At 32.7% G+C, this 25,670-nt stretch overlaps 1 protein-coding gene across 1 annotated transcript in view; it reads left to right on the top strand.

Moving 5' to 3' along the window:
• Nucleotides 1-25,670, top strand: part of LOC129228017 (ubiquitin carboxyl-terminal hydrolase 32-like) — an 83,534-nt gene that overhangs the window by 28,082 nt on the left and 29,782 nt on the right. Inside the window, exons 15-26 of the mRNA XM_054862647.1 lie at nucleotides 1,979-2,119; nucleotides 3,629-3,770; nucleotides 7,801-7,970; nucleotides 9,739-9,820; nucleotides 9,904-9,978; nucleotides 10,070-10,208; nucleotides 10,408-10,513; nucleotides 16,750-16,853; nucleotides 17,536-17,780; nucleotides 18,528-18,679; nucleotides 22,186-22,342; nucleotides 25,111-25,283. Coding sequence (XP_054718622.1) covers nucleotides 1,979-2,119; nucleotides 3,629-3,770; nucleotides 7,801-7,970; nucleotides 9,739-9,820; nucleotides 9,904-9,978; nucleotides 10,070-10,208; nucleotides 10,408-10,513; nucleotides 16,750-16,853; nucleotides 17,536-17,780; nucleotides 18,528-18,679; nucleotides 22,186-22,342; nucleotides 25,111-25,283 — 1,686 coding nt within the window. The remainder of the gene's footprint in view (nucleotides 1-1,978; nucleotides 2,120-3,628; nucleotides 3,771-7,800; nucleotides 7,971-9,738; nucleotides 9,821-9,903; nucleotides 9,979-10,069; nucleotides 10,209-10,407; nucleotides 10,514-16,749; nucleotides 16,854-17,535; nucleotides 17,781-18,527; nucleotides 18,680-22,185; nucleotides 22,343-25,110; nucleotides 25,284-25,670) is intronic.

Genomic DNA, 25,670 nt, shown 5'->3' with positions numbered 1-25,670 from the left:
TTTTTAATGTCTTAGTATAACTTACCATTCCATGCCTGCTCTACCCCCTTAAGTGAAATTAATATATCGTGTAAGCAGTATGTTTCTAATATAAGATTTTGCACCTTTTTGGAAATGAATAACTTGCTGGGGGGAGGGGGGGGGGAAGGAAATATGAATGCCCCTGTGTTGAAAAATTTGTTCTGATTGTATATAGTAGTATAAATCAACATTTAGTGTGTTCTTTTATGTTCATTAATTAATGAATTGATCACAATTAATTCAAGAAATCCATTAATTTTATTTGGATGAAATTTTTTACTTATCAACAGGGTTGTCAACTGCTCCGCAAAATTAGCAAAACTTTGCAGCTCCTCAAAGAAGTTATTTTGCTCCTTCCTGTTTAGTCTTTATTCTGTCCAGGCTTACCAAAGATTTTAATAAAATGAACTTTACTTTTTTATATTTTGTTAGTTTATTAGGCATGCAAATATGAAAATTAAACCCTTGTACTGAAAGCATGACATATAGTGTTTAAAGTACATGACATAGTGTTTAATGTTATAGGGTTAAAGTGTTATTAATGTAAAGATAATTATTCTTATGCTATTGCTTAAAATAATTATCAAAGCTCAAAAACAATTTTAGATATGAGGTTTAATGTTTTTTTTTTTTTTTACTGATTTTTAGACAAAATACCAGGGTTGGCCAGATTGGACCCAATTGGGTTGGACCCAATGGGTTTTTTTGAAAAAACCCATTTAAAAAAACCCATTATTTAGCCCACTTTTGGGTTTTTTAAAATTTTCTGAGAACTTTTTTTTTTAAAATAATTTAAATACTTTTACAATTTAAACTTCTTTTTTATTTCTTCTTCACAATAGGCAATGGACATAGAAAATGAATTTTGAACTTTAATAGTATTTCTTAACTCTTAAGGGCATTAAAAAATGCTTCAAAGATTTTAAATAAATATATTTAACTTTTTTCCTTCAACAGGTCAATAAGGAACTCAAATTATCTTGACTAAGTCCTGTCACGTCAGATTTTCTCGGTATTTGCAGATTGTACAAAGGATACTACTTTAGCTAAAAGGCTCTCATGTGAATTATTTTCTGCAAACCAACGCGTCACAAATCTCGAATAAACAAGGTATTTTTTTAGAAATTAACAGGTTTTACAAATGGTCGGACAGAAAACGGAATAGGATGTACAGTATTTTCATTATCTTACGAAAAAGTTTAATATTTCTTACTCTGTACACAGAAATAGAAAAACAGGCAACATAAAATTCAAAGAAATGTCTTGATTAGGCTGGAATTCAGTAAAAAGGGATTTAAACTACTTGAGGTTCTACAGTAGTTTTGCATAACAAAATGAAATACAATCAAGTAAAATACAAAAAAAAATGTCGCAATAAAAAATGAACAAATAAACAATAGATTTTATCACTCAAGAAGTAACTTTGCCTTAACTGTTGGTAATCATGGAAACTAAAAATATCTGAAACTTCACCATTCTTGAATTTTGTCGTCTTTTATACCCTTCTTCTGAAAACGCTGAATTTTCCAGCTTTTTTTATCAAGACAATTTTTGTACTTTGTCCATATACTTATGCTACAATATGCTACGAGTACCCCACCTTTCCCCTAAAAAAAGACAAAAAAAACCCACATTTCTTTTAAAAAACCCAGCTTTAGTTGGTTTTTTTTTTGGGTTTTATTTAAAAAAACCCAAAAAACCCTGGGTCCATGGGCTTTTTTAAAAAAACCCGGGTTTTTGCCAACCCTGCAAAATACCGAATTGCTCCACAAAAATTTTAAAATGCTCCTCAAAATCACCACAGATGCTACTTAAATTGTTTCTCTAAGGTTGGCAACCCTGTTTATTAAACATGTTTAAAAAAGTAATCATAGTAAACCTCTGTCTCACAATTTCGACAAAAATAATAAGCCTCAGAAGTTATTTGTTTAAAAAGAGGTTTGACCAATTTTTTTAGGTTATATTCCTGACTGGTGAAGGAGGAAGGCTTAGGAAAAACCCACCTGTTGTTAGAGGTAGGGATTTTGAACTTGTGCCAGATGCTGTGTGGAGAGCTCTTTCACAGTGGTATGTCGGATCGCCACCTCTTCCTCGCCAGGTTCGTTGATGTAAAATTTTTATGTTATCTAATGTCAGAAAAGTTGTATATATTTATGGTATATTTTTGTTAGAGCAGTTGAAGTATTCAGAAATATTTTTTGAATTTGCTCATTTGTTCTTTTTTAATTCTTACCAAAAAAAAAATGTAAGAATGAAATTACCTGCATGCATAATATGCTTTTTGAAGAATGTTCAATTTTTAAAAGAAAATGAACTGTGCAATTTGTACACAAGAAGTATTATTTTTGCTACATGAAATGTTTTCAATTCATATAAAAGAAATTACATCATAAAAAGTCTACAGAGTGTACATCATAAAGTTAAAAATTTTTTCATTACCAAGTGCTAGTTTAAGCCTTCATTTAATGTTTAGCATCTTTATTTAAAAGGGGGTTGGGGATGGACTTTCAAGTAAGGTTCTGAAGGACTGTTGGGAATGCAAAAGTCTTCAAAATATGTTAATTTCTGATTGTTAAGCTTTTATATTCTTTAACCCATTATCTTTTAAAAATTCCTTATGTTAAAGTTTTGATCAAAACGAATCATCAACATGCTTTCAGGTGTAGTTTTTGAGCTACAAAAAAGTGTTTTTCTCAAAAAGATTTTTGAAGGTTTGATGCATAATTTTCTGAGAAAGTATGGCTCATGTGTCCATAAAACGTATTTGAAGTTCTTTATGCTAAGTGTTTTTTCTGAAAGGAGCATTTATCAAAATCATGTATATTTATTTATTTTTATTTATTAAGTTTTGTTCAATGTGTTTTTCTGCCAAAAAGTTTTATTTTCTTAGAATGCATCAAATAACAATTTTTTTTTTTAATTTTTTTTTAAAGAGAAAGATTTATCAAAATCTTATTTCAGTATGATACTAAAGATATGGTTGACCTACAAAAGAAAATGGAGATGGTATTTGCAAGTTTGTGTATATATATATATGCATACTAGCAGTACCCGCACGGCTTTGCCTGTAGTAGAAAATTGAAAGGTCATTTGGTTCGTCTGTATATTTACAAATAATGGATGATGAATTTCTCTCCAATTTGCTATGTTAATTTGCTCGTCCATGTTACGGTAATTCGCTTGGTACTGCTGCAGAAGAATTAAATCCACCAATGGTGGCTTAAAATTGAAACCGAAGAAGAACAAAATCGAATTTTCGAAAAATCGCTTCGAGGTGCTCACCCCTATGCTTAAGAACTAATTTTGTGCCAAATTTCACGAAAATCAACCAAGCGATCTAGGCGCTATGCTCGTACCAGACAATGACTTTCCACTTTATTATTAGTAAAGATAATATCTTTTTTTTTTTTCTATGTCCTCTCAGTGACTTTTCTTTTTTCTACTTGATGATTTCACAATTACCCTTTGATACCGAATGTTATTTATAGTTGATTTGTACAACTTAATGCCCTGAGAACTTCTGTTTCTTTTTGCAAGACACTTCTTGTACCACATTATCATATATACAACACTTAAAGCTAAGATCATGTGTTTAATTTTATTTTAGGTAGTGTTATCCCGAAACAGTGCTCCAGAACTGGAGTTATATCTTGTCACATTGAAATTGTACAGACATCAAGTAAATACTAACAGACAGGTGGCCAATAATGCATGGAGTGGTGGATCAGTTGGAAGCATTGCTTCATACGGTAAGTTTCATATATACTCCTTAAAACCTATCATTACTAGTTATAATATTGTCAGAAGCAATCATTTCATCAAAAATTAATTTTGTAGTAATTATATGCTGCTTAACTCTCTACTGCCGCGGGAAGAAAAAAAGAAAGAAAAATTACATACAAGGTCAGAGAAGTGTGTAAAAGCATAAATAAATGTCAGGTATCGAGGAGCTCCCTCAAGTTTTGATTCTCTGGGCCCCTTCCCTTCTGTACAAATCCTAATATTTCAATACAGAAATTTTCCAGATTTTTGAACTGCTGTCACAATCACCTCCAAGAACTCTTGTAATTTTATCTGAATGTTAATTGCACTAATAACACCACTGAAATCAAATGTCTTTAAAGAGTCATGTAATTTCAGTGGCAGTAACTTCTGTTATTAATTGGGCCATCTAAGAAAGAACAAATGCATACCTTGTTCGTGATGGAGTAGCGCGCCTAAGTGCATCACTTGTAACGTCATAAAGACCACGCCTTATTTGTAAAGTAGGACATTAAAAAAATTAGTAAAAAATAACTGTTGGGAAAATAAAAGTTTTTTTCTGGCTCCACGTCTTTTTTTTTTGTTCTGTCAATTTTAGTGACTGACAAAAGTAGCACTTTTGACTGAAGGAAACAACCACATTGAGATATAGGTGTGATCGTTAAATTCTTGGCTTGAATAATTTATTTTGGATACCATGTTGCTTTGTGGTAACCCTATGCAAATAGATATTTCCCTACCCCTTGTTTATGTATGCAAAGGAAAAACATTTTTCGCTCTGACATTGGAAACAAAAAATTTAATGCTAATGGATGAAAATCGCCAATTATCCAATTTTCGAAATCTTCCCGTATGAAATGATGCATTAATACTCAGTTTATACGTAAAACATCTGTGTGAATAACAATGTTACGCATGAAACGTCTACTAGTATTGAGTAAGTTGCTTCTTCGTCATTAGAAATATAAGTTTCCATGTATCAAATTAAAGAACTCTACTCGTTGGCAACATATAACTGTCCATTCAAAAACACTGGACGTCGCAACAATAGTACAATTTTTTAAAAAGGTCGTCTTTGTGATTTGTTTATGGTTAAAGGCGGTGCATTACTGATGTCACACTCTTCAACATTTTCACCCTCTCCCCCTTTATCATAAAGTTTCGCACTTCACCATACCCCCTCTTTCCTTTGTCACTTGTCACACTGTTTTTCATAAACATTCCTATTACAAAAAGGCTAGTTGTCACATTCTCCCCATTGTATGCCCCTCTTGTCATTTCTTTCTTCTCCCTTGTCACAGACTGTTACTATTTCGTGCACCCCACCTTAAAGCGAAACTGCATTCATGGACAGCCCCTGTTTTGTGGTAACCGTATGCAAATATATATTTCCCTACTCTTTGTTTACATATGCAAAGAAAAATCATTTCTCGTGCAGCAAATGGGGCCATAAATTTGACCCCAATAGATGAAGAGCACCAATTTCCCAACTATCGAAATCTTCTCGAATGAAATGATGCTGCAAAACTCAGATTATACGTAAAACTTCTGCATGAACAGTATTTCTTTTAAAAAGTTTAATATTATTGAGTAAGTTGCCTTCACCTCTGCCATTAGAAATAAAATTTCAAACAGTAAAATAAACGAATCCTACTTGCTACATTAAAAATTGTCTATTCAAAAACACTCGACGTTGCAATAATTGTGCAATTTGTTTTTAATATTAAAAAAAATCGTATTTGTGATTTATTCACAGTTTAGGGGATTACTGATTACTGAACTTTTTAAAATTTTTGATCCCTCTCCCTTTTGTCACAATGTTTCACTCTGCATCATACCCCTCTTAATTTTGCCATTTGTCACACTGTTTTCCATAAATGTTCTTATAAAAAAAGCTTGATGTGACATTTCCTCCATTGTAAGTCTCTCTTGTCATTTGTTTTCTCCCCCTTGTCACAAATAGTTACTATTTCGTGAACCCCACCTTAAAGAGGGTATTCATTTGTAGTCAGCTCCTTGCAAATAGACATTTATCTTTCTTTTTTACGAATGCAAAACAAAAAATATTTCTCCCGCTGGCAGTGGTGCCAAAAATTTGACCCCAATGGATGAGGTTGGCCAATTTCACAATTATGGAAGTCTTTCTGAATAAAATGATGCCGCAAAACTCCTTTAATAAGTAAAATTTCTGTACAAACAATATTCTTTGTAAAAGTAGGCATGACCTTTGCCGTTAAATATAAAATTTCCAACAGTGAAATGAATGAACTCGACTCGCGGCAATGTATAATTGTCTATATGAAAGCACTGGATGTCATAATAATATGCCAATCCTACCAAAAGTTGGGAGCTGTGTTTTTTTTTCTTAAGAAGGTATCGAAGTCCTTCCTTACTCCGGAAAATGATTTATTTAAATGTTAAAATTGCAAAAACATAAGCAAAATGAAAAGATTTTAAATGCCCGTAGTTACCCAAAAAGTCTCAATAGTAAAAACAAATGAAAGAATTTCATTTCTTTACTCTCAAGCGAAAACTTTGACGCCAATGGATTAAGATCGCTTTTTTCCCAGAAAAATCAACATCTTACCAAATGAGACGAAACCACAAAACTCAGTTAATACGTAAAACCTCTGTATGAACAAATTTCATTTCTTTACAATCAAGCAAGTAATGGCAATGCATAATATTATCCAGAAATTTCTTCATGATAACTATGTTGCGTGAAAAATCAAATAAAAATGAATTTTCGCTGACTTATAACTATTTCTAGCTCCTTTTCTAGTCATCTTAGCGGGTTTCTGTTTTTGAGACGTAAAACGGGGAGCAAACGTTTTTATAAGTATTTTTCACGATCTTTCCAACCATACCAAACTCGAAGCACTAAAATGAATTTTTCATGTAGAAAAAGTGGTTTAAAAAATGAATTAAAAATTAATGGTTCATGTGCCCAACAATGAATTTCAACAATGGAAAAGAGTTGAAATAAAAGTTTTTGAGTTTCACAAACTAAAAAACACCTATAACTTTTTTTCTAGTGGATTTAGGTTATTGGACCTTGGGCGTCCTGACAATTTCTTAGTTAGGAGTATTTTTAAAAGCCTTTCCAAACATATCAAATTCAAAAAAAATTGGGCCATCCGCTCGCATAGAAAGAGCCATTCAGGGCAAAAATGCGTTTGTAATTAATATCTGCGTGAATTAGCTTTTGATTTCACAATTTTTTATTGATGACACTAAAACTCGGCAATAGCTACTGAACAAAAAAAGAATGAAGGAAAACAGTTCACAAACAGAGAAGAAATCTGTACTGCAAGAAAACATGCCTATTAATATATTAAGATTCTAATGTGCTATTATTAGAGACCGTCTATAAATGATGTTGCCCCTTTTTTTTTTCAAAATACAGTATTTGATCCCTCCCCTCTTCTGTTACTAAGTGTCAGGCTTCACCTCCCTCCCCTCCCCTTGCCACATGTCACACTCAAAAACATTCTTATTAAAAAATGCTTGATGTCGTGTTTCTTGTTAGACCCTCCCTCCCTCTTATCACAAACTCACAACTTCATCCCCCCTCCAGCCCCTAATAAAATGTTAAGCTATTGCAAACACAAATAATTACTTTAAAAATTTGCAAAAAAAAAAAAAAAAACTGCAGACCTGCCGTTTTATATCGCCCAGCATCAGAAATGTTAAGTTCAATGCAAATAAAGTGCCGCTATAAGATTAGTATGTGAGCTAAAACATCTTGATTGATAAAGAATGTCAATTTCATATGTTATAGTATTTATTGCCACACAATGAGCAGAATCAAGAAATGCTACTGGGAAAAACTGGGGTACATAAAGAACTGAAATTTTAAAACAATTTTCTGTGCAGGGCACTTGTGGTTTGTCTAGATTATTTCAGTCTGTCCCCCCCCCCATTCTCCCTCTTAAAAGCAAGGCATTATTTGTGGACAGCCCCTAATCTGGGTTTTAGAACAAACATTTTCTAAAAGTTTATATTTTGTAATTTTAGGTGGAAATCCTTCTATGTACATGAATAACATGCCTGTTGTTCCTAAAAGGTATCTTGCATATTTAGCATCATTTAGTCATTACGCTACACTGCATCAAGTATTTGAATTCATATGTATCCGGTTACGTCTTCGAGTAGAGGAAACACGGTTATGGTTGTATAAAGATGATGTAAGTTACTTTGAATTTCTTTTTAATTCTACTTTGTTGATAATTTGTATGTTATAGTTTTTCTTTAAACATTGTTTCACTTTGCTTTTTTATGACATATTTTATTTAATGAAAAAAAAAATATATATATATGAACCCTTTTTCCATACTTTTCTATGTGAAGTTTCACTTTTGTATATCATTGGGTTACAAATGAAACACCCAGTCATTTCTGGGTTTTCAGCATTTTTTGGCCATATAAAACTGAGATGCTCCTATTGATAAAAACCACTTAGTCATATCTCTATTTCAATTATTTTCTCCAAGGTCTGGTAATCACATTAAGTATTGTAGCCTAGTGTAAGTTTTATAGTGAAGCACACTAATAAAATATGTTTTTTGACACAGTTTGTCTCACTTGTAACCTCACGATATTGTCATTTTAATATTATGCTAGTTATGTCATAATAACACAGGGCAACAGAAAGATAACTTTTTTATTTGGTGACCAAAATTTTAGAATAGAACTTAGCTGCATCATGACCTCTAAATTGAAATATGAAATTAGTTTCGCTCTATCAACTCCTATTGTCAGTGTGCAGTCCAGTTACCTCCAAGAAAATTTACTTGGCTAGAGTAAACTTCTTGCAAATTTAGTAACAAAGCTCCAACAAGCTAAGGTCAATTTCAGAGTTTTTGCGTTGCATATGTCTGCTTCTTGCGACAAGTGACAAGTTGGGTTTTTGTATATGGGCCATTTCACAGTATTTTCTCCAAATGTAAAGTCCGCAACATGACTTTTTTTTTGACATAACTATTTAATTTACTGTTTGACTAGCATATTATTTTATTTTGGGTTGAGAGCATATATTAGTTGCTGCTCCCAATAAATTTATTGAAGGCCGGGGCCAAAATATTTTTGGGGCCCTCTGTAGTCAAACCTCATAAACTCAAACATTTACTGCGAACCAGTATTGATTCAGGAGTGATGAGGTGCTCAACCACTCATTTAAATTATTTGTTGAGGTGCTGAGCATCCCACACATTAAATACTTATAAGAAAAGGGAAATAAATTAAGCAGAAAACTTTTAATTTTCTGTCCTGTTCTTAAATATTAAACTAGAACAGTTCATTCAGCCTTTAAAAATTTGAACTCATTGTCCATAACCTGGTTGGCCTGTTGGGTCTACTAGCTTGGAATATTTTAAAACTATTATAGTAATAAAAATTCCATGTTTGTTTGATGTTGGATTTAATTTCATTATCTATGAATTTAATGTGTCACACATATTTCACTAAAATTTTATATTTTAGAAATTGGATCTCATGGGCAAAAACTAATGTTATATATGAATTCAGCCTACCAAATTCATGCATAATCAGTTAAAAATACCTGTCAAAAAAAGACTGTTGTCCTGTTTGATGAATGAACCTAATATTTGTTTTTAATGTGAGAAACTGATAAGTCTGTGTGCACAAAAAAGGGGGGGGGGCAATTGCTAAAAAAAAATTAAGTAACTGGTTTCCCCCACGCCCTTCTACTTTTTCAAAATTCTAAATTCGAAAAATATTTTATAGCAGTGCTGTATTTATTTTGTTCATGCCATTACAGAATGTTATCTTGCTCTTTTCCTATTCAAATTAAACTTTTTTTTTTGTTTTTCTTATTGATGCTCTATGATTCAGGTGGCTAGTGCTTAACAAATAGAGCTTTATTAATTAAACATACCTTTATGTTATTTTCATAATTTATGCTAAATGAAAATGTGGTTCCAATACATTTTTCAGAGTAACCTTACTCTTTTGGAAGATGAAAGTAGTTCTTTAGAAGAGTTAGGTGTTGAAGACAATGAACAAATACTTATTGAAGGTATGCCTATTTTAGTTTTCAGTAAATATTTAGATGTTTAATTGTCCAAATGTTTTTTTTTAATGTGTTATTTTCTTCTTAAGTTCGCAATAAAGATCAGACTTGGCCAGAAGAAATGTCTAATGTTATGAATGCGAAATGGGATCAAAAAAGTCAAGGTATTCTTATTTTATCTTTTAGTAGTTATTATATATCTATCGAAAAATTGTATTTGACTTTATGATTCATACTGCTTTTTGAATATTTTAGGGCCAACCGAGAAAGGTGCCACTGGTCTTAATAATTTAGGGAATACTTGTTTCATGAATGCAGCTCTTCAATGTGTCAGCAACACACGACCCCTTACTTTGTATTTCAACTCTAATCGTCATCTTTATGAGCTTAATAGGTACAAAAAGCTGGAGTTTTAAATTAACTTTTCAAAATTTAGCTATTCATTTTTTTTAACAGAAGTTATTCATTCTAATTTATTACTTTTTCTAGTTGCTCAGTTTTTTATAAAAAAAATATGACAAAACATTTCAAAACTAGCCTGGTACAGCTAGTATAATCTTTTTTGATTAGTCACTGTTGTTTTGTTTTAATAGAACAAATCAGCATGGCATGAAGGGCCATATTGCCAAACGTTATGGAGATTTAGTTCAAGACCTATGGAGTGGAACATCTAGAACTATTGCACCTTTGAAATTACGGGTAATTATTCTTCTTCACAAACTATTAAAATCTGTCAAAAGACCTGTAATATTTCTGTATTTGGGAGGTAAAGTGCACTATGACTCAAAAACAAAAGTTTCGAGATGTGTTACCTCAAAACTAGCTTGTGGAATGCTCCAGCGAATGCTGTTTTCCATAGTATGCCTTGTTTTTGTATTATTCTATCCTGTGTAATTCAGATTTCACGGTACAGAAGAAAAATTCGAAATATGGAGGTTTTGAGATGCAGATGTTTTGATAAAATTTTAAAAATAAGCAATTGGAACAAAGGCAAAGAGTCAGCATGTTTTTTTGCATTTATGTTATTGAACATTTTACTGTATGACTTATTGTGGTTACATGTTTTAATAATTTTAATTATTATAGCAATAATAAGTTTATTCGTCTATTGAGGCCAAAAATTACCATCCAATGTCATTAAAAAATGTTGAAATTTTTACTTTATCCTCAATCTAAACATTGTGGAAAGCTCAAGCCTAGAGAACATCAAACTAAATGTTCTCAATGTATCGAAAATCAAACACATGAAGCTTTTTCAGTTTAACAATACCTTTGCACCAGTTGTGGAGTGGATGCAATTCCTAAAAATGCTCTTTGTCCTTAGTTTTCCCTGGGCTGCACAGCGCACAAAACTTGAAAGGTTATATGAGGCAGTGAAAAGCAAGGGATGTAAGTGGGTCATTTTCTCTTAACTGAAACATTCTTGTTCCAAAAATGACAAATTAACTTGTATAAAAATTAAACTGATGGTATAATGCTTTAATAACATGTTTTAATGATTGTAAAATTGACTAAAACAAACTCTCTGTTATTATTATTCATTTAAATAATTGTTTTACGTAATAAATGTCATTCCTCTGCGTGTCCCTACTCCCACCTTAAAGCAAAATTAGTTCTAACTTGTCAGGAATTCATATAATTGTAAAGAAATTATTGTTCAAACAATAAGCAACCATTGTGCAATGTTGTAAAATATAAAAATAAAGACTTTTCAAAGTTTGCACTTTTCTAAAATATATAACAAAAAATATCCTTGATTCTGTTGTGATTCCCCTGTCGAAGAATGGAATGAATGATTATCACATGTGGTAATAGCTATATTAACCCCATTATTTAGTCTTTGAATTGTGACCTCATTATAGAATTTATCTTAATTAGTTGATTCTCCTGGCTAAAATGAAGAGAGTCAAGTAAAATTGGGTGTTCCTTGTTATGTATTTTTAATGACTATTATTACCCTGTCTCTGATAATTAATTTAATTTGGTAATAAGCTCCCCAATGAGTATTCTTATCGTGATATATTCTTGTTTGTATGTAGTTTTTCCACCAAACATTAAGTGATATTGATTTTTGTTGCATGTAGTTATGAGTGTATGTAAGTTAAACTTAACTTTTGTCATTCCCCTGTCCCATGAGGGGAAAAATTGACAGAGATAACTACTTTTTGCTAACCACCACATTGAATCATTTTAAATTTCCTTAAAATTAGTGTTTTTTTTTTCCCATACAGATTGCAGTACCTTTAGTAAAATGCATTATTTTCTATGAGTGCTATTCCCCTGTTGTAGTATGTGCCATTCCCTGCCCTGTTCCAATTGTTCCGTTTATTAAAAATGACCCAAGTGCCAAAATTAAAAATTTGGAGGCAATCGGTACAAATGGTAGGAGAGCCTCTCCTCTTTTTTAGGGCAAGAGATAATACTAGTATCTCTAGGGGTTGTGTGCTGTTATACAGCATTATTTAGAAAAAAAATCAATAAAAGCCTACTTAGGATCCGAACTTTAAATGCGCTTCACTTGACACTTTAAAAATTTTAATTACATCCTTTTGCTTCTCACTGCCTCTGGTGAATATTGATATTCAAAAGAATGCTCTTTGTTTCCAATTTCTGTTCTTGTTCCCCTGGGGATCAAATTTAGAAACGGCAGTGTAGCCAAAATTCCAGACGTTAAGGTTTAAGGAAAATTTTATTTGAAATGAACATGGAAATAAATGTTGCATTTATACTATAAATGCAGGGAAATTGAAAACTTTCGACGTAGAAAGATTTTTGAGATAAGTAGGTTTGAGATTAACAGGTTCGATTGTATTAGGAATTGGAGTTGGTGCTTTATGTCTCCGAATAGAATACATAAAGTATAGTAATGTTGTGTTAAGATCCCGATTTTGAAAAAAAAAAAACATAGTGAGAGGTAATTTCAGGTGTAGGTTTATACCTTCAAACTAATTGATTTTACTAACAAGCTTTTAGGGTTTTCAAAATGCTTGTTACAAAAAATGCAAATACATTTTTCTTTATTTCATCATTAAACCCAATAGCAAAATGTTTTGCAATGTGCTGCAACAAACTTTCAGCAGATTGAAAAATATACTCTTATTACAAGTTTGTGATGAAAAGATAATAAAATAGGAAGTTATTTATTGTGTAATCTCCTTAAGAGCCATTGTCTGTAAGGATCAGGCAGGTTGTGATTGTTGACATTTTTAATTTTCTTTATTTTTGCAAATGTTGTTCCTTATCATGAATGTAATGTTTGTGCAAAATATGAGCTTTGTCAGCCTTACCGTTTTTGGGAAATTAATTTTTTTAATTTAGGGGGCGTGGCACATTTTTGCGTGTTTTTTAAATTTGCAGATTTTAAAGTTCTTGTTGCTTTAAGCGCCCCTATAATGACATGGATTTTTAAATTCTATACTATTATATGGTCTTAGATACTATTACAGCTGTCAAATCGGTGTCACTACGAGGGCGATAGCCACGAACTCCGTTTAAAAATGACCGAAAATGAATTTTTTTCTATATTCAAGGCCAATTTTCTCAAAGCGCCTTCATGATGACACCAACATTTTTAGATCATTTTCTAGCCACACTTACATAAATCAAAAATATGTATCAAAATCGGTGTCACTATAAGGGCACCAGAAGATATTGGAACTTTTATTTGTTAAATTTCACAAAAACACAAAAATTTAAAATCTAACCACAACTGTTGCCCTCATAGCAGAGATCTGATACTAAATTAGGTTGATAACCAACATTTTTGTCTAACATTTGCACAAAAAAAATCGGTGTCACTCCTATAATTTTTGGAAATATAATCGTTCGAAGTTAGTACGTTATAGCGTTTTTTTATATTTATTTATTTAATGTTTTCACTCCCAGATAGTTTTTTTGAACATATTTATTTTTAATTTAATACAAAAATGCGTATCTTTTAACATAAACAGTTTTGGGCAGTGAGAGCGTCTTTTTCTTGAATAAAAAATGCCCGTTTTGATATAGGTACAGGAAGATGTATTGTGCATAATATGTCTAGATTATCATACCAATACTCATCTTGTTTTTTCGGTCAAACAAATCTATTTATTCCAATTGTTCTTGACATACATTTGACCTCAACTTGCAAATGAATTTTATACGAAAGATGTATAGAGAGAAGCTCTTACAAACATCTTATATAAATGCTTCAAATTTTCAACTAATAAATACCCTTGCATTGCCAAAAGTTCAATTTAATGAAATTGGATGGTCCCTATCTTTACGAGCTCAGTTCAAGTTCACTTCAAAGCAGAAGGAGTATTTATAAGAACAATTTGCGATTGGTGAAAATACTGGGAAAAAACAACATCCCTGTCAAGTTGCACACTAGATGAGAAATGCAGTTCGTAACGGGGAAAAAACTGTTCGTTGCTTCAGAGTATTGTACTATGAAACAAATCCTATCCCTTTTTTTCGATGGAAGAAACAAAAAAACGAATGCATTCTCAATGCATCAAATGAGAATATTGAAGAAAGCGAACATTCAGAATCTGAAACTGAATTTGAGGATAACGTAGACCAAAACGAAGAAAACATTAAGAATCAAGTCAAATCAATTTCAGAAAGACGGTCATCTCTTATTGAAAACTGCTAATTTTGTAGCACTAAAGCATGGGAAAACATGGTATCCCAGAAAAAGAGTAGAAGTTGACCATTTGCAAGTTTATGTCAAATGCATGTAAGAACAATTGGAATAAATAAATTTGCTTGGCCGAAAAAAACAAGACGAGTATTGGTATAATAGTCTATACATGTTATGCACAATAGATCCACCTGGTACCTATATCAAAACGGGCATTTTCTATTCAAGAAAAAGACTCTCTTGCTGCCCAAAGCTGTTTATGTTATAAGGTACACTTCTTTGTATTAAATTAAAAATAAGTATGTACAAAAAAAAAATCTGGGTGTGAAAATATTAAATAAATAAATATAAAAAAACGCCATAATGTACTAACTTGGAACGATTATATTTCCAAAAATAATAGGAGTGACACCGATTTTTTTTGTGCAAATGTTAGACAAACATGTTGGTTATCAACCTAATGTAGTATCAGATATCTGCTATGAGGGCGACAGTTGTAATTAGATTCTAAATATTTGTGTTTTTGTGAAATTTATTGAATAAAAGTTCCAATATCTGCTGGCGCCCTTATAGTGACACCGATTTTGATACATATTTTTGTTGTATGTAAGTGTGGCTAGAAAATGATCTAAAAATGTTGGTGTCATCATGAAGGTGCTTTGAGAAAATTGGCCTTGAATATATAAAAAAATTCATTTTCGGTCATTTTTAAACGGAGTTTGTGGGCGTCGCCCTCGTAGTGTCGCCGAATTGAAAGCTGTAACAGTATCTAACAAGACAATATAGTAATAGGGAATTAAAAAATCCATGTCATTATAAGGGCGCTTCAAGCAACAAGCACATTAAAATCTGCAAATTTGAAAAACCGGCAAAAATGTGCCACGCCCCCTAAACAAAAAAAATTGTTTTCTCAAAAATGGTGAGTCAGACAAAGCTCAAATTTCGGATTTACATTACATTTATGATAAGGAACAACATATGTGAATATAAAAAAAAAATTAAAAATGTCAACAATCACAAATGCTTTAAACTGCCTGATTCTTACAGAGAATGGCTCTTAATCAATATACTTTGACAAAGGAAAATGTTTTTTTTTTGCTCGTAAAATTTTTTTTGTTTTATCCTGATCATGTTGTAATTTATATGCAATTGTTCTGCAGCAAAACTGGTTGCTCTGTAAGACACCCTCCACTTTTCAATATTTTGTGTTTTGAGGATGTTGGCTGATTTTGCTATATTTCTTCTCTTCAAACAAAATTTTTGTTCAAAATTGTTTTCAATTTCATTTATTCATTTACTGAGAAGAATTGCAATAGTTCAAATGTTTAACACATCTTCACAAAATTGATTTTTAAGAAAACCATAATACCATAGTTACCTCCTTGAACCTTGAAATGACCTTACCTCTGAATAAAGGACACATTTATTTAAGAGCTGTTTTCTCTCATCTCAGCCCCTTTGAATGGGGATCTTTATGTTCTACCCTCTTTTTAAGTGACTGGGCTTAAGGGAGAATTACAGAGAAAAGGGCAGACAAAAATTAATGAACAAATGAATAAGAAATATTGAAAATACTGCAATTTACAGTTTACTTTTCATCTAAAAATTAACTAATGAAAGTTTTACAATCATGTTGTCCAGTGAAGCAAGTATATATTGTAAAATTATCACTGAAATTTATATTCTTGCTTTTCCCTCTCAGCAATTTATTTCGGTTGAGTTAATTCTGACAGGTAGTGCACGGCCCATGACTAAAAAACTTGAAGACATTATTTGTGATTGACATTGTATTGCCTCAAAAATTACATGACATCAAGCAAATTTCGTGTAACAAATTGGTTCTTCAAAAACATTCCCATGTGTTATAAAACTTTTACCTTGGCACAGTTTTTGATGAATTTTTAATTATTACTGGAATAAATTTAGAAATTTGAATAATATTGAATTCTCTTTAGTATTAATAACATTTTCAGTATTTAATCATAATAGTTGGTACATAAGTTGTAGTTATAGTAAGGTTATACTCATTTAATACAATGCATATATTCTCAAATTTTTTCGAAAAAGTGACATAGCTATTTTAGGCAGGAAATGTTCAATCCGCTCATGTCTTTTCTTGAGAGATTCCACTGCGTTGGATTAAATTAATTTAAAATCAGATAAAAATGATCAGTTAAAAACTATGTTTTTAGTAAGTCTTTGGATTTTCAACAGCTTAGAACATTTGAATTTTATATTTCATTAAAATGAATACTTCTGTCATATTATTATACTGGTAATCCACAGTTTTGGTTTTAATTATATGTTTTAGTTGACAATTGGAAAATATGCTCCACGCTTCAATGGATTTCAGCAACATGATTCTCAAGAATTATTAGCATTTCTCCTTGATGGACTACATGAAGATCTAAACAGGTACTTTTTGTTCTTTAAGTGTGTTTTTAATAATTTATTAAACATTTATTGCTGCATTTTTTGGAATTTATGTAGTTGTAAAAGAATATTGTCATTTTTGAAAATTCCAAAGAAAAAAAACTTCAACTGAAAAACTAGTTTTAAATAACTACATGTAGTTTTAAAGAAAGATTAAAAATGTATATCACCTGGATTTTTATAAGCTGTAGGCAAAAGGAGAATACAATATACATTTTATTCACTGCCATCTAAAATCAATAAGTTTTTCTGTAGTTAACATCTCCTTGTTTTTTTTTTAATTTTTTATTTTTTATTTACAAATACAAATACATTTATTTGTATTTGTAAAACTTGTATCTTAACCAATATCATTTTTGGAGGATAAATTAAAAAATAATTTTTTAAAATCACTTTAAGAATATTTTCCTGGTTAACTTCCTAGCATTATAATGACATAGAAATAAACTTAACTTTTTGATTTATTCACAAGTAAATGTAATTACTTTTAAAAATGTAATTGACTTTGTGATATGAATCACAAAAAAAGTAATTGCTTTTACACTGCACTTATTGAGTGTAAAACTGGACTTTGTCAGAAACTCAGAAACGAATTGATTTTTTTTATTAATCAAGTTTCCTCTTAGAGTTCATCATTGTAATTGCAGCCATTTGTTTATTATAGGGTTCATGAAAAGCCATACTCAGGTTTAAAAGACAGCGATGGCCGACCAGATGAGGAAGTGGCTCATGAAGCTTGGGAAAATCATGTGCGAAGAGAACAATCTATCATTGTTGATTTATTTCATGGTCAGTTACAATCTACAGTTAAATGCAAAGTTTGTGGTCATACAAGTGTTCGTTATGATCCTTTCAATTACCTTTCCTTACCTTTGCCGATGGAAAGTTGCATTCATCTCGAAATTGTTGGTATGCTTATTGATTTTTTTTTCATTTTGTTATGAATTTTCAATCTTTTGAATAGCTAATTTGTTTTTGAAGTTAGGTGATTTTTTGTAAGAAAACAGATATACTTGTAAAATTAATGTTTATTGATTTTGTGCAATTAAATTTTAAGTGCAATTGAATAACCATAACTGAACTTTGGTTTTTAGTTTGTATATGCAAAATGTAAAGCTACAAAATTTCTGTGCTATCCATTATTAACATCAGGATTTTTTTTCTATTGACAGACTTTTATGTTATGCTTTTGGCTCACACAGGATTCTTTGTTTTTTGAGCAATCACGATTGCTTATTGCTTTCATTTGACTTTTTTTGTCGTCCTATCATTTTATTTTCCCACCGCCACCCTTCACACCATCACCGTCGACTGGCTCCTCACGATGCTGCTCCTATAGCGAAAGCTGTCTCCTGGTTGCATCCATGTCCTACACACGCACATACATACACAACTACACACAAACACATACGCATACCCTTTACACACAAACACAAATACCCCCCACATACAAACACACACGCCTACATACACACACTCGTGATTGTGAAAGACATAATTTGAATTCAAGATGTCTAAATTCAAATTAATTTTTCTTTTTTATTTTTTTAAATGTCAAATTAATTTTAAACGTGATACTTATATTTCTTTGAAGCGAATTTAAACTAGATAGAAAGGAAAAACCTAATGGTTTTTTTTTTAATTTTTGTGTTTCAGTTATTCGATTAGATGGCAGCAAACCCATCAAGTATGGTTTACAGTTAAACCATGATGACAAGTATATAAATCTGAAAGAGCAACTTGGAAAACTTTGTGGATTGACTCCTCAGCAGTTACTCATAGCAGAAGTATCTGATGCAACATTCAAGGTTAGTGTTATGTATATTTATTCAATGAAATTTAATTTTCAAATAGCAAATCAATATTTTTCCAGTAAGTACATATTTGTCTCAGACCTAGTAATTAATTACAAAACTGAATAGCTTGATAATTTGAAAGAAAATAAATTAGTTACTATAAATGGACAGAACATTGTATCTATGTAATGTAAAATGCTGGTTTAACACTAGAAAAACAGAAAATACCCATATACCTAGAAAGACGGAAAAGACCAATGGGATCACTTGCAGTTTTTTGAGTGAATTATTTTAAAGTTTCTTCCTGAGTGACTTCATATGCCTTATACATCTTCTCATATGATTAATTACAGACTGAGTGCATAATAAAGCTCAGCGATATTATTTCTACAGCCCCGAAATGTTAATTTTCTTCCAAAGAATTGCTATTGTTTGGCTGGTAGGCAGTCAATAAGGTTTAGCATTTAGAATTCCAACCGGCTGCCAGAAAAAGATGAGTAATGGTGAAACGAGTGATTTCATATTAGTCTGTGATTGCAAGAGAAAAACTCTCTTTTTATTATAAAATACCTCATCTCTCCTCCTGCCTTTCTAGGTATCAGTATTTACTTTCAAGACTAAATGATTAGCTAAGCCCTCAAATAGGGTTATATTATGAAAATTCAGAAAGCTAGTTTATGTTCATTAAGTTATTATTCAATTTATTAAACTACAAACTACCAGAGGGGAGGCCACCTTTATATTTCCAGCCCCAAATGCAGTTTACCAGATTATACCCGTGAAAATCGATCAGAGATTTGCAACATTCCACTTTTTATACTTTTTGTGTTGTTTCCATGTCTCTTTCACCCGTCAGGCACTCTATGTTCTTGAAACAGTTTTTTTGTACTAGATGTTGTTCTTGGAAAATTCACCTTAGGTTTGTAATAATATCTGAAATGAAGGATCTTTCCTAGGAGCATTTCCTTTATGAGTTAAGAAAGCATACGCTTTTTCCAGCTGTACCAAAAAAAACTGATGTGCTATTCAGCTCATAGTAGTTTGTCATCTCAGGCATGATTGGTTGTGTAGAGATAGAAAGGAAAATCAGAATGTGCAAAATTCAATTCTCATCTGCATCCTGTTGCCAAAGTATCAAAGCTCATCTTAACGACAACACTGAAAGTTTCTAAACAGATTTAATTTTTCCCAAAAGTGGCATACCTTTTGTTGACTCCATTTTCCCCCAAATCACAAATTTAGCGAACATATTATAGCTCAATGTAAAATTAATCATATAAAAAATCATTAACACCTCAAATAATCTTATCTACTCCATAGCTTAAATCAAACTACAATTGAATATTAGTATTGCCGATGCTTTATAAGATCGTTAATGCACTGATTTATTAGGAAGAAGGCTGGATAGGGTTATTATTTTTTCACTTACAATAGAAAAAAAATCGAAATTCTAAATGTTTATTGTTGAATTAACTGATCACTGTTTCCGTAGTAAACTGTCTTCTACATTGCCCAATCCTATTATAGTTTCCCCATAACAGATCTCATTTAATAGTGATACATCTTATATAATTAAAAACTGAGCGTATGTATCTATGTATGTATACATGTACGAGTTACTTCTTCCGAACGGCAGTTAACTGACTATTGAACCAGGTGTCGGTGGATTAGTAATTTTCCCGTCTTTATGTTTGGCTATTTAACATAATCCTGTGATAATATTTATCAGAGATATCAATTAAAAACTATTAATTATATGATACCTGGATTTCCACATAAAATCCCTAATTTTCGAAGGCTTTCCTCCATTCAAATTATTATTCAGTGCTTCAACTCAACTTTCTGTTACAATGCTTTTATTAAACTTTGTAGCGTAAAGAAAATCATTGAAAAGAAAGATCTATTGCAATTTTTTTCTCGAATATGAAAAAATAAAATTTGGCTTTTGTTTTGAGGCTTTTCCTGTAATTGGGAGATTTAAAATGTTTCCTTTTTGGTTATTTTTGTTGGCCCTCGGGAAAAGGGCCAACGGATGTGGAATGGTAAGTTTGGGAGAAATGAAGCAATGGAAACTGAATTTCAATTTAAACAACATTTTATTTAAAACATATGTATATGTGTAAACAGGAAAAACAAACATTCAACATTTATAAAATCAAATCCCCATAAACAAATTAAATATATTTCCCCCCAACATATATCAACAAGAAATATCACATTATTCGTTTTCTCTAAATTTCAGTTCTAAAACGTCCTCAATCAACAACCCTAAACAGCATGCCACATTTCCAAGAAAAACTATTGGAAAAATTTCATACCCTTGTAAGTCCACTCACAAGCACTTGGCACACAAAACATGAAGGCCACATCCATCAAAAGGATGAACTTTTGATTTGAAAAAACCACACGTCCACTCGTAGACGACAGACCATCCTCTGTCAATGGTCACAGCATTCCAGGCACACCCATACCACAGTAGAGGATTCCTCACCATATGCAGTACAGGAAATTATTTACCTGGTTTCTTTGCCAAACAGGAGAACATTCAGTAGTAGAGTCTCTTAGAGGTCACCTCACCATTCGAAGAAATGCCTCACCCTACACTGAACCCGTACGGTCCGACCAGCTCGGAACCTAGGATGAGCAGCTTCGGTCCTCCGGTCCTGTTAAGCCTATTTCAATACATCAACGCTTTCTTTTTAAATTTTAATTCTATAAAACCGCCTTCCAAACATAGGGTACTGTTTCAGAACTTATCCTGCATCTCAGGCAGGCAAAACGAACTTTAATTTCCCATTTCTTGAACAAACTTCCACGTCCCCTGCGTGGACAAATCAACCAGAGCTCACAAGCTCACATCAAAACAAACCGTCTGCAGAACGGAAGGAAATCATAAGAGAGCGATTGATCGATTGACTTTCTATTTAAACTATCACCGTTTCCCCGACGCAATGACGTGACGTCATCAAAATTTGCATCTATTACCTCTCAAAGCAACTTAACACAGTTACTATTTTAACTGTTGCTATTTTAAATTATCTTCTTTACTGCTTTCAGCAGAAAGATCCTCAACTCTGAGTTCTGACGTCACGTCCGCCGATGGGCGAAACACGTGATCGACTTGTTGGGTGTTTAGACACTTGGGGATTTTATACGCCTGCCGGATAATTTACGTCTTTTAAAACCGGGAATCTATTTTTCTCGGATAGGTTTGATTTTGCAGGTAAGTTTTAAACAATTTAAAATACATTTAAGCTTTTTACGAATCTCTCCAAGAACCAAAAAAATGGCTTTTGCCAACAATTTTTCCAGAATCTGCCGCAAAATTTTACTGATTTTAAAATTTTTTTTTTGTTTATGCCTGATTGTTGAACATGCGTCACTTGACAACTTTTATTTTTGAGGTAGACCATGCAAAGCGGGGCGACGCAGCTAGTAATTTCATTAAAAGGGCTAATCCAAACTTTTATTTTCCAATTTATTTGCATTATGTTATGGATTGTCAAAATGTTTTGCAGAGCATCCCAGCGGATGAACAGAGAATAAAGATTATTCCGGGTAGTAGCTTCTTTGCATATGAATTGTATAACCTTCAAGAGACTGCATCTGAAGAGGAAGCGAAGCAACATCGAGAAGTACATACTTTGACGCAAATACAGCGAATGATACGTTCTGGTAAAGAAAACAATACTTCATATTCCTTGAAACACGTTTCTTTATAGGTTATAATGGTTGTAATCTAAAAAATTCATGCAGTGCAATCAATGTAGAAAGAAGAGTTGCTTTCCAAGACTATAGCCTTTTTTTTTCTTTTTGTGCTTGAAAACTTTTGTAATTCCATTTAAGCTGTTAACTTCCCACAAAATCTTTTTTTTTTTTTTGCCCCAGAAATTTTTTAATGTCTGATGAAGGCCAAGGTGTCATGTCTTAAGAAAGCCAATTAGTGCTTAGACCAGTGGTTCCCAACCTTTTCACGTCGCGACCCCTTTTTTGGCAATTGAACTACCCGCGACCCCCTATGTGTCCCCCTCCATATACTATATATATACATTTGTGTGTGCGCATATGAGTAGATACAGTGTATATTTTGTATAACTCAAGGAGCTTGAGTTATTTTCTTCTAAATGGGTAAAACACAATAAATGTAAAAATTAAAAAAAAAAAGATAGTCACTTCAATGTTAAACATGCATTTCAACACTTTAAAAAGTCTTGCATCCTAGCAGTGACAAATGCAGGATTTGGTGTTCGGAGGAGCTGAGTATGCACCAGAACCAGTTCCAAATGCTGTCTTGGAACCATCTGTAAACCAGATTTCATGTGCTTTGCCAATGATTTCCTGTACATCCATCCATTGCTCTCTGGACGGAAACACAATGTTATAATTGACATTAAAACTGAATTGTTTTAACATTCAGTCCAATGGCATCATAAGGATGCTTACTAGTCTTTGCACAAAGTTGATCATACAGAGACAGGTAATGAGGGGACTTCTAGAGACCCATGAGCTTGAGGCGGTATGCACACAGGATCGCTTTCATTTCCACTTGCTTATGTAGCGGAAGTAGGCCTAGAAGGAGTTCAAGGCTCTGGGAAGGAGCTGTTCTCATGGCACTAGCCATTGCAATAGTGGACATCCTTTGTACTTTGGTGAGGCAACCCTCAGCAGTTTCAGTACAGGTTTTACCTCACGAGGCAATTGCCCCATATGTAACCGTAGGTACAAATACCCTAGTATAAACTCAGTGAGCGATTTTTGGTGAAACCCCAATTATTACCAATACCTCGCCTGCAAGACCAAAAGATCCTCTTGGCCTTATCGGTAATGAGCTTAAGGTGAAGATTCCATGTCAAAGTTTTGTCAAAGATCACACCCAGGTACTTGACTTTACTAGAGTAGGCAAGAGGAGAGTCGAAGAACGCAATTATCTGCAAATCTTTGAGACGTTTCCGAGTGAAGGGAACCAAATGGGTCTTATTCGAATTGACCATAAGACCTGCCTCCGTACACCATTTTTCAATTTCTTTAAGGGCAGACCTCATGAGATGTAACAGTATCATGGAACTTGCCCCTTATAACCAGAGCTATGTTGTCCTCATAACCAGTGCAGTGCAGACCTTAGCGAAAATTCTTTCCAGAAGTTCATCTACCTCCAGGCTCCAAAGGAGAGGAGAAAGAACACCCCCTTGTGGGCAGCCACGGCAGTTGCCCACCATTATAGTTTTGCCCAGCATGTAAACTTTTGTCATATGGGTAGTTAGCAGACTATTAACCCAGGTACATACCATGGGATCAATTACCTTGCATGCTAGTTAATTATTTATCGTCTTAGTGGGGACCTTATCAAAGGCTCCTTCAATGTGAGGAAAGCAGCGAGAGCCATTTCCTGTCCCTTTACTGCACTATCCAGAGCTGTTGTCAGCTCATAGAGTGCAGTCTCAGTGGACTTACCAGGCTGATAAGCATGCTGGCACTTAGAAAGAGGGTTGGCAGAATAGGGATTCATGAAAAGAAAACAAGTGGAAACAGTTTGGAAAATTGACACATTCCACGTCAGTGCTGTGTCATCAAGTTCTAACTTGTCCAATCATGAATTTGAAATGTGTTGCAGTACAAAAAATGTTAAAATGAATGCTGTAAAATAACCTGTGAAATACTAATTTGGTTCTTGTTATCCAGCAGTTAATCAACCTAGTATAAAGAATGAACTGATCATGTTCGGTTTTTCAAAAAATATTATTTTTTCAATTTACTCTTGAGCAGTATAAGCAAAGCAACAGTTTTCTGCCTACCAGACATGTAACTTCTTGTGGGCATTGTCTGTCTACTAAACCACACACACTTAACTCTTAGCGAAAATTCTACTGCAGATATCACTCCAGTTCTTTTATTTTGCTCAATATTTCTTGCGTGCAAGTCTGACCTTGTCCTTCTAACTGTCAAAAACATTTGTTCCATAATTTGCTATCTGTTTTAGCTATGATGTAAGTAAAGTAATACATTGCATGATACATCTCCAGCAAAGAAAAAACTTATGCAAAATTTTAAATGCAAAATCTACCTTCCCATTTTAGTATTTGTATAAATTGAATTTTAATTTTCTCTGTGATATATATTATATTGCAAATGAAGCTTAGCGTGCGTAAGTTAAAATAAGTTCTATATGAAGCAGTGATGTTCCCATCAATTTTTCTGAGGGTATACTCCCAGTAATTCATAACGCACAATATGTGTATGCGATGATATACATAATATGTCATAATATAAATTTTTTGAAGCTTGAGGGTATACTCTATGTGTCTAAAAAATGGTTGAGAGTTATACGGCATATATGGAGTATACCCTATGGGAATACCACTTGTATAAAGTCTTTATCAGGAAAAAATTCGTATATTTTTTTTCTTGTGGCAGTCGACTTATTGGCCTTTTTTTTTCATTTTCAGATTCCTCTCCCCCAAAAGTTTTTAGTTCGCCTAATCCTAAAAAAGCTCCTACGTTAGCTGTGAATGGGGACGTTCCAAAACTATCTGATGGCCCTGAATCTGGAGATGGTCCTTCTAAGACTGTTTTCTCGCTCGGTGATTCGGATAGTGATAGCACAAGTTCCCAAGGAATGGTAAATTTTTGCATACTTTCTACCATTAATTAAATAGTTATTTTGTGCAATTTTGGCAGTTAGCAAATGAACCTCTTATCATAAAATAGTAGTACAGTCAGACCTCGTTATAAGGTCACCTGCATATAAGGTCACCCCACATATAAGATCACTTTCCTAAAGTTCTGACTCATTGAATAGGGATTCTGTTTTATAGATTATCGGATATATCGTCAGGTCCCAAATACCGCCATCAAGAGATGGCGGTATTTGGGACCTGACCTGGGGTCATTTTGTCTGACTTTCTTTGAGTGATTCAATGTTTTACTTATTTAGTTCCACGAATTTTCCCGAGTACATGATCGACAAAATGCCATGGGCCCAATGAATGTAAGGAAAACTTTTCTA

This window comes from Uloborus diversus, chromosome 1 (genome assembly GCF_026930045.1).
Source record: "Uloborus diversus isolate 005 chromosome 1, Udiv.v.3.1, whole genome shotgun sequence".
NCBI classification, from domain to species: domain Eukaryota; kingdom Metazoa; phylum Arthropoda; class Arachnida; order Araneae; family Uloboridae; genus Uloborus; species Uloborus diversus.
Note: the sequence above shows the minus strand (reverse complement) of the source record. Positions and strands in the feature narration are given on the sequence as shown.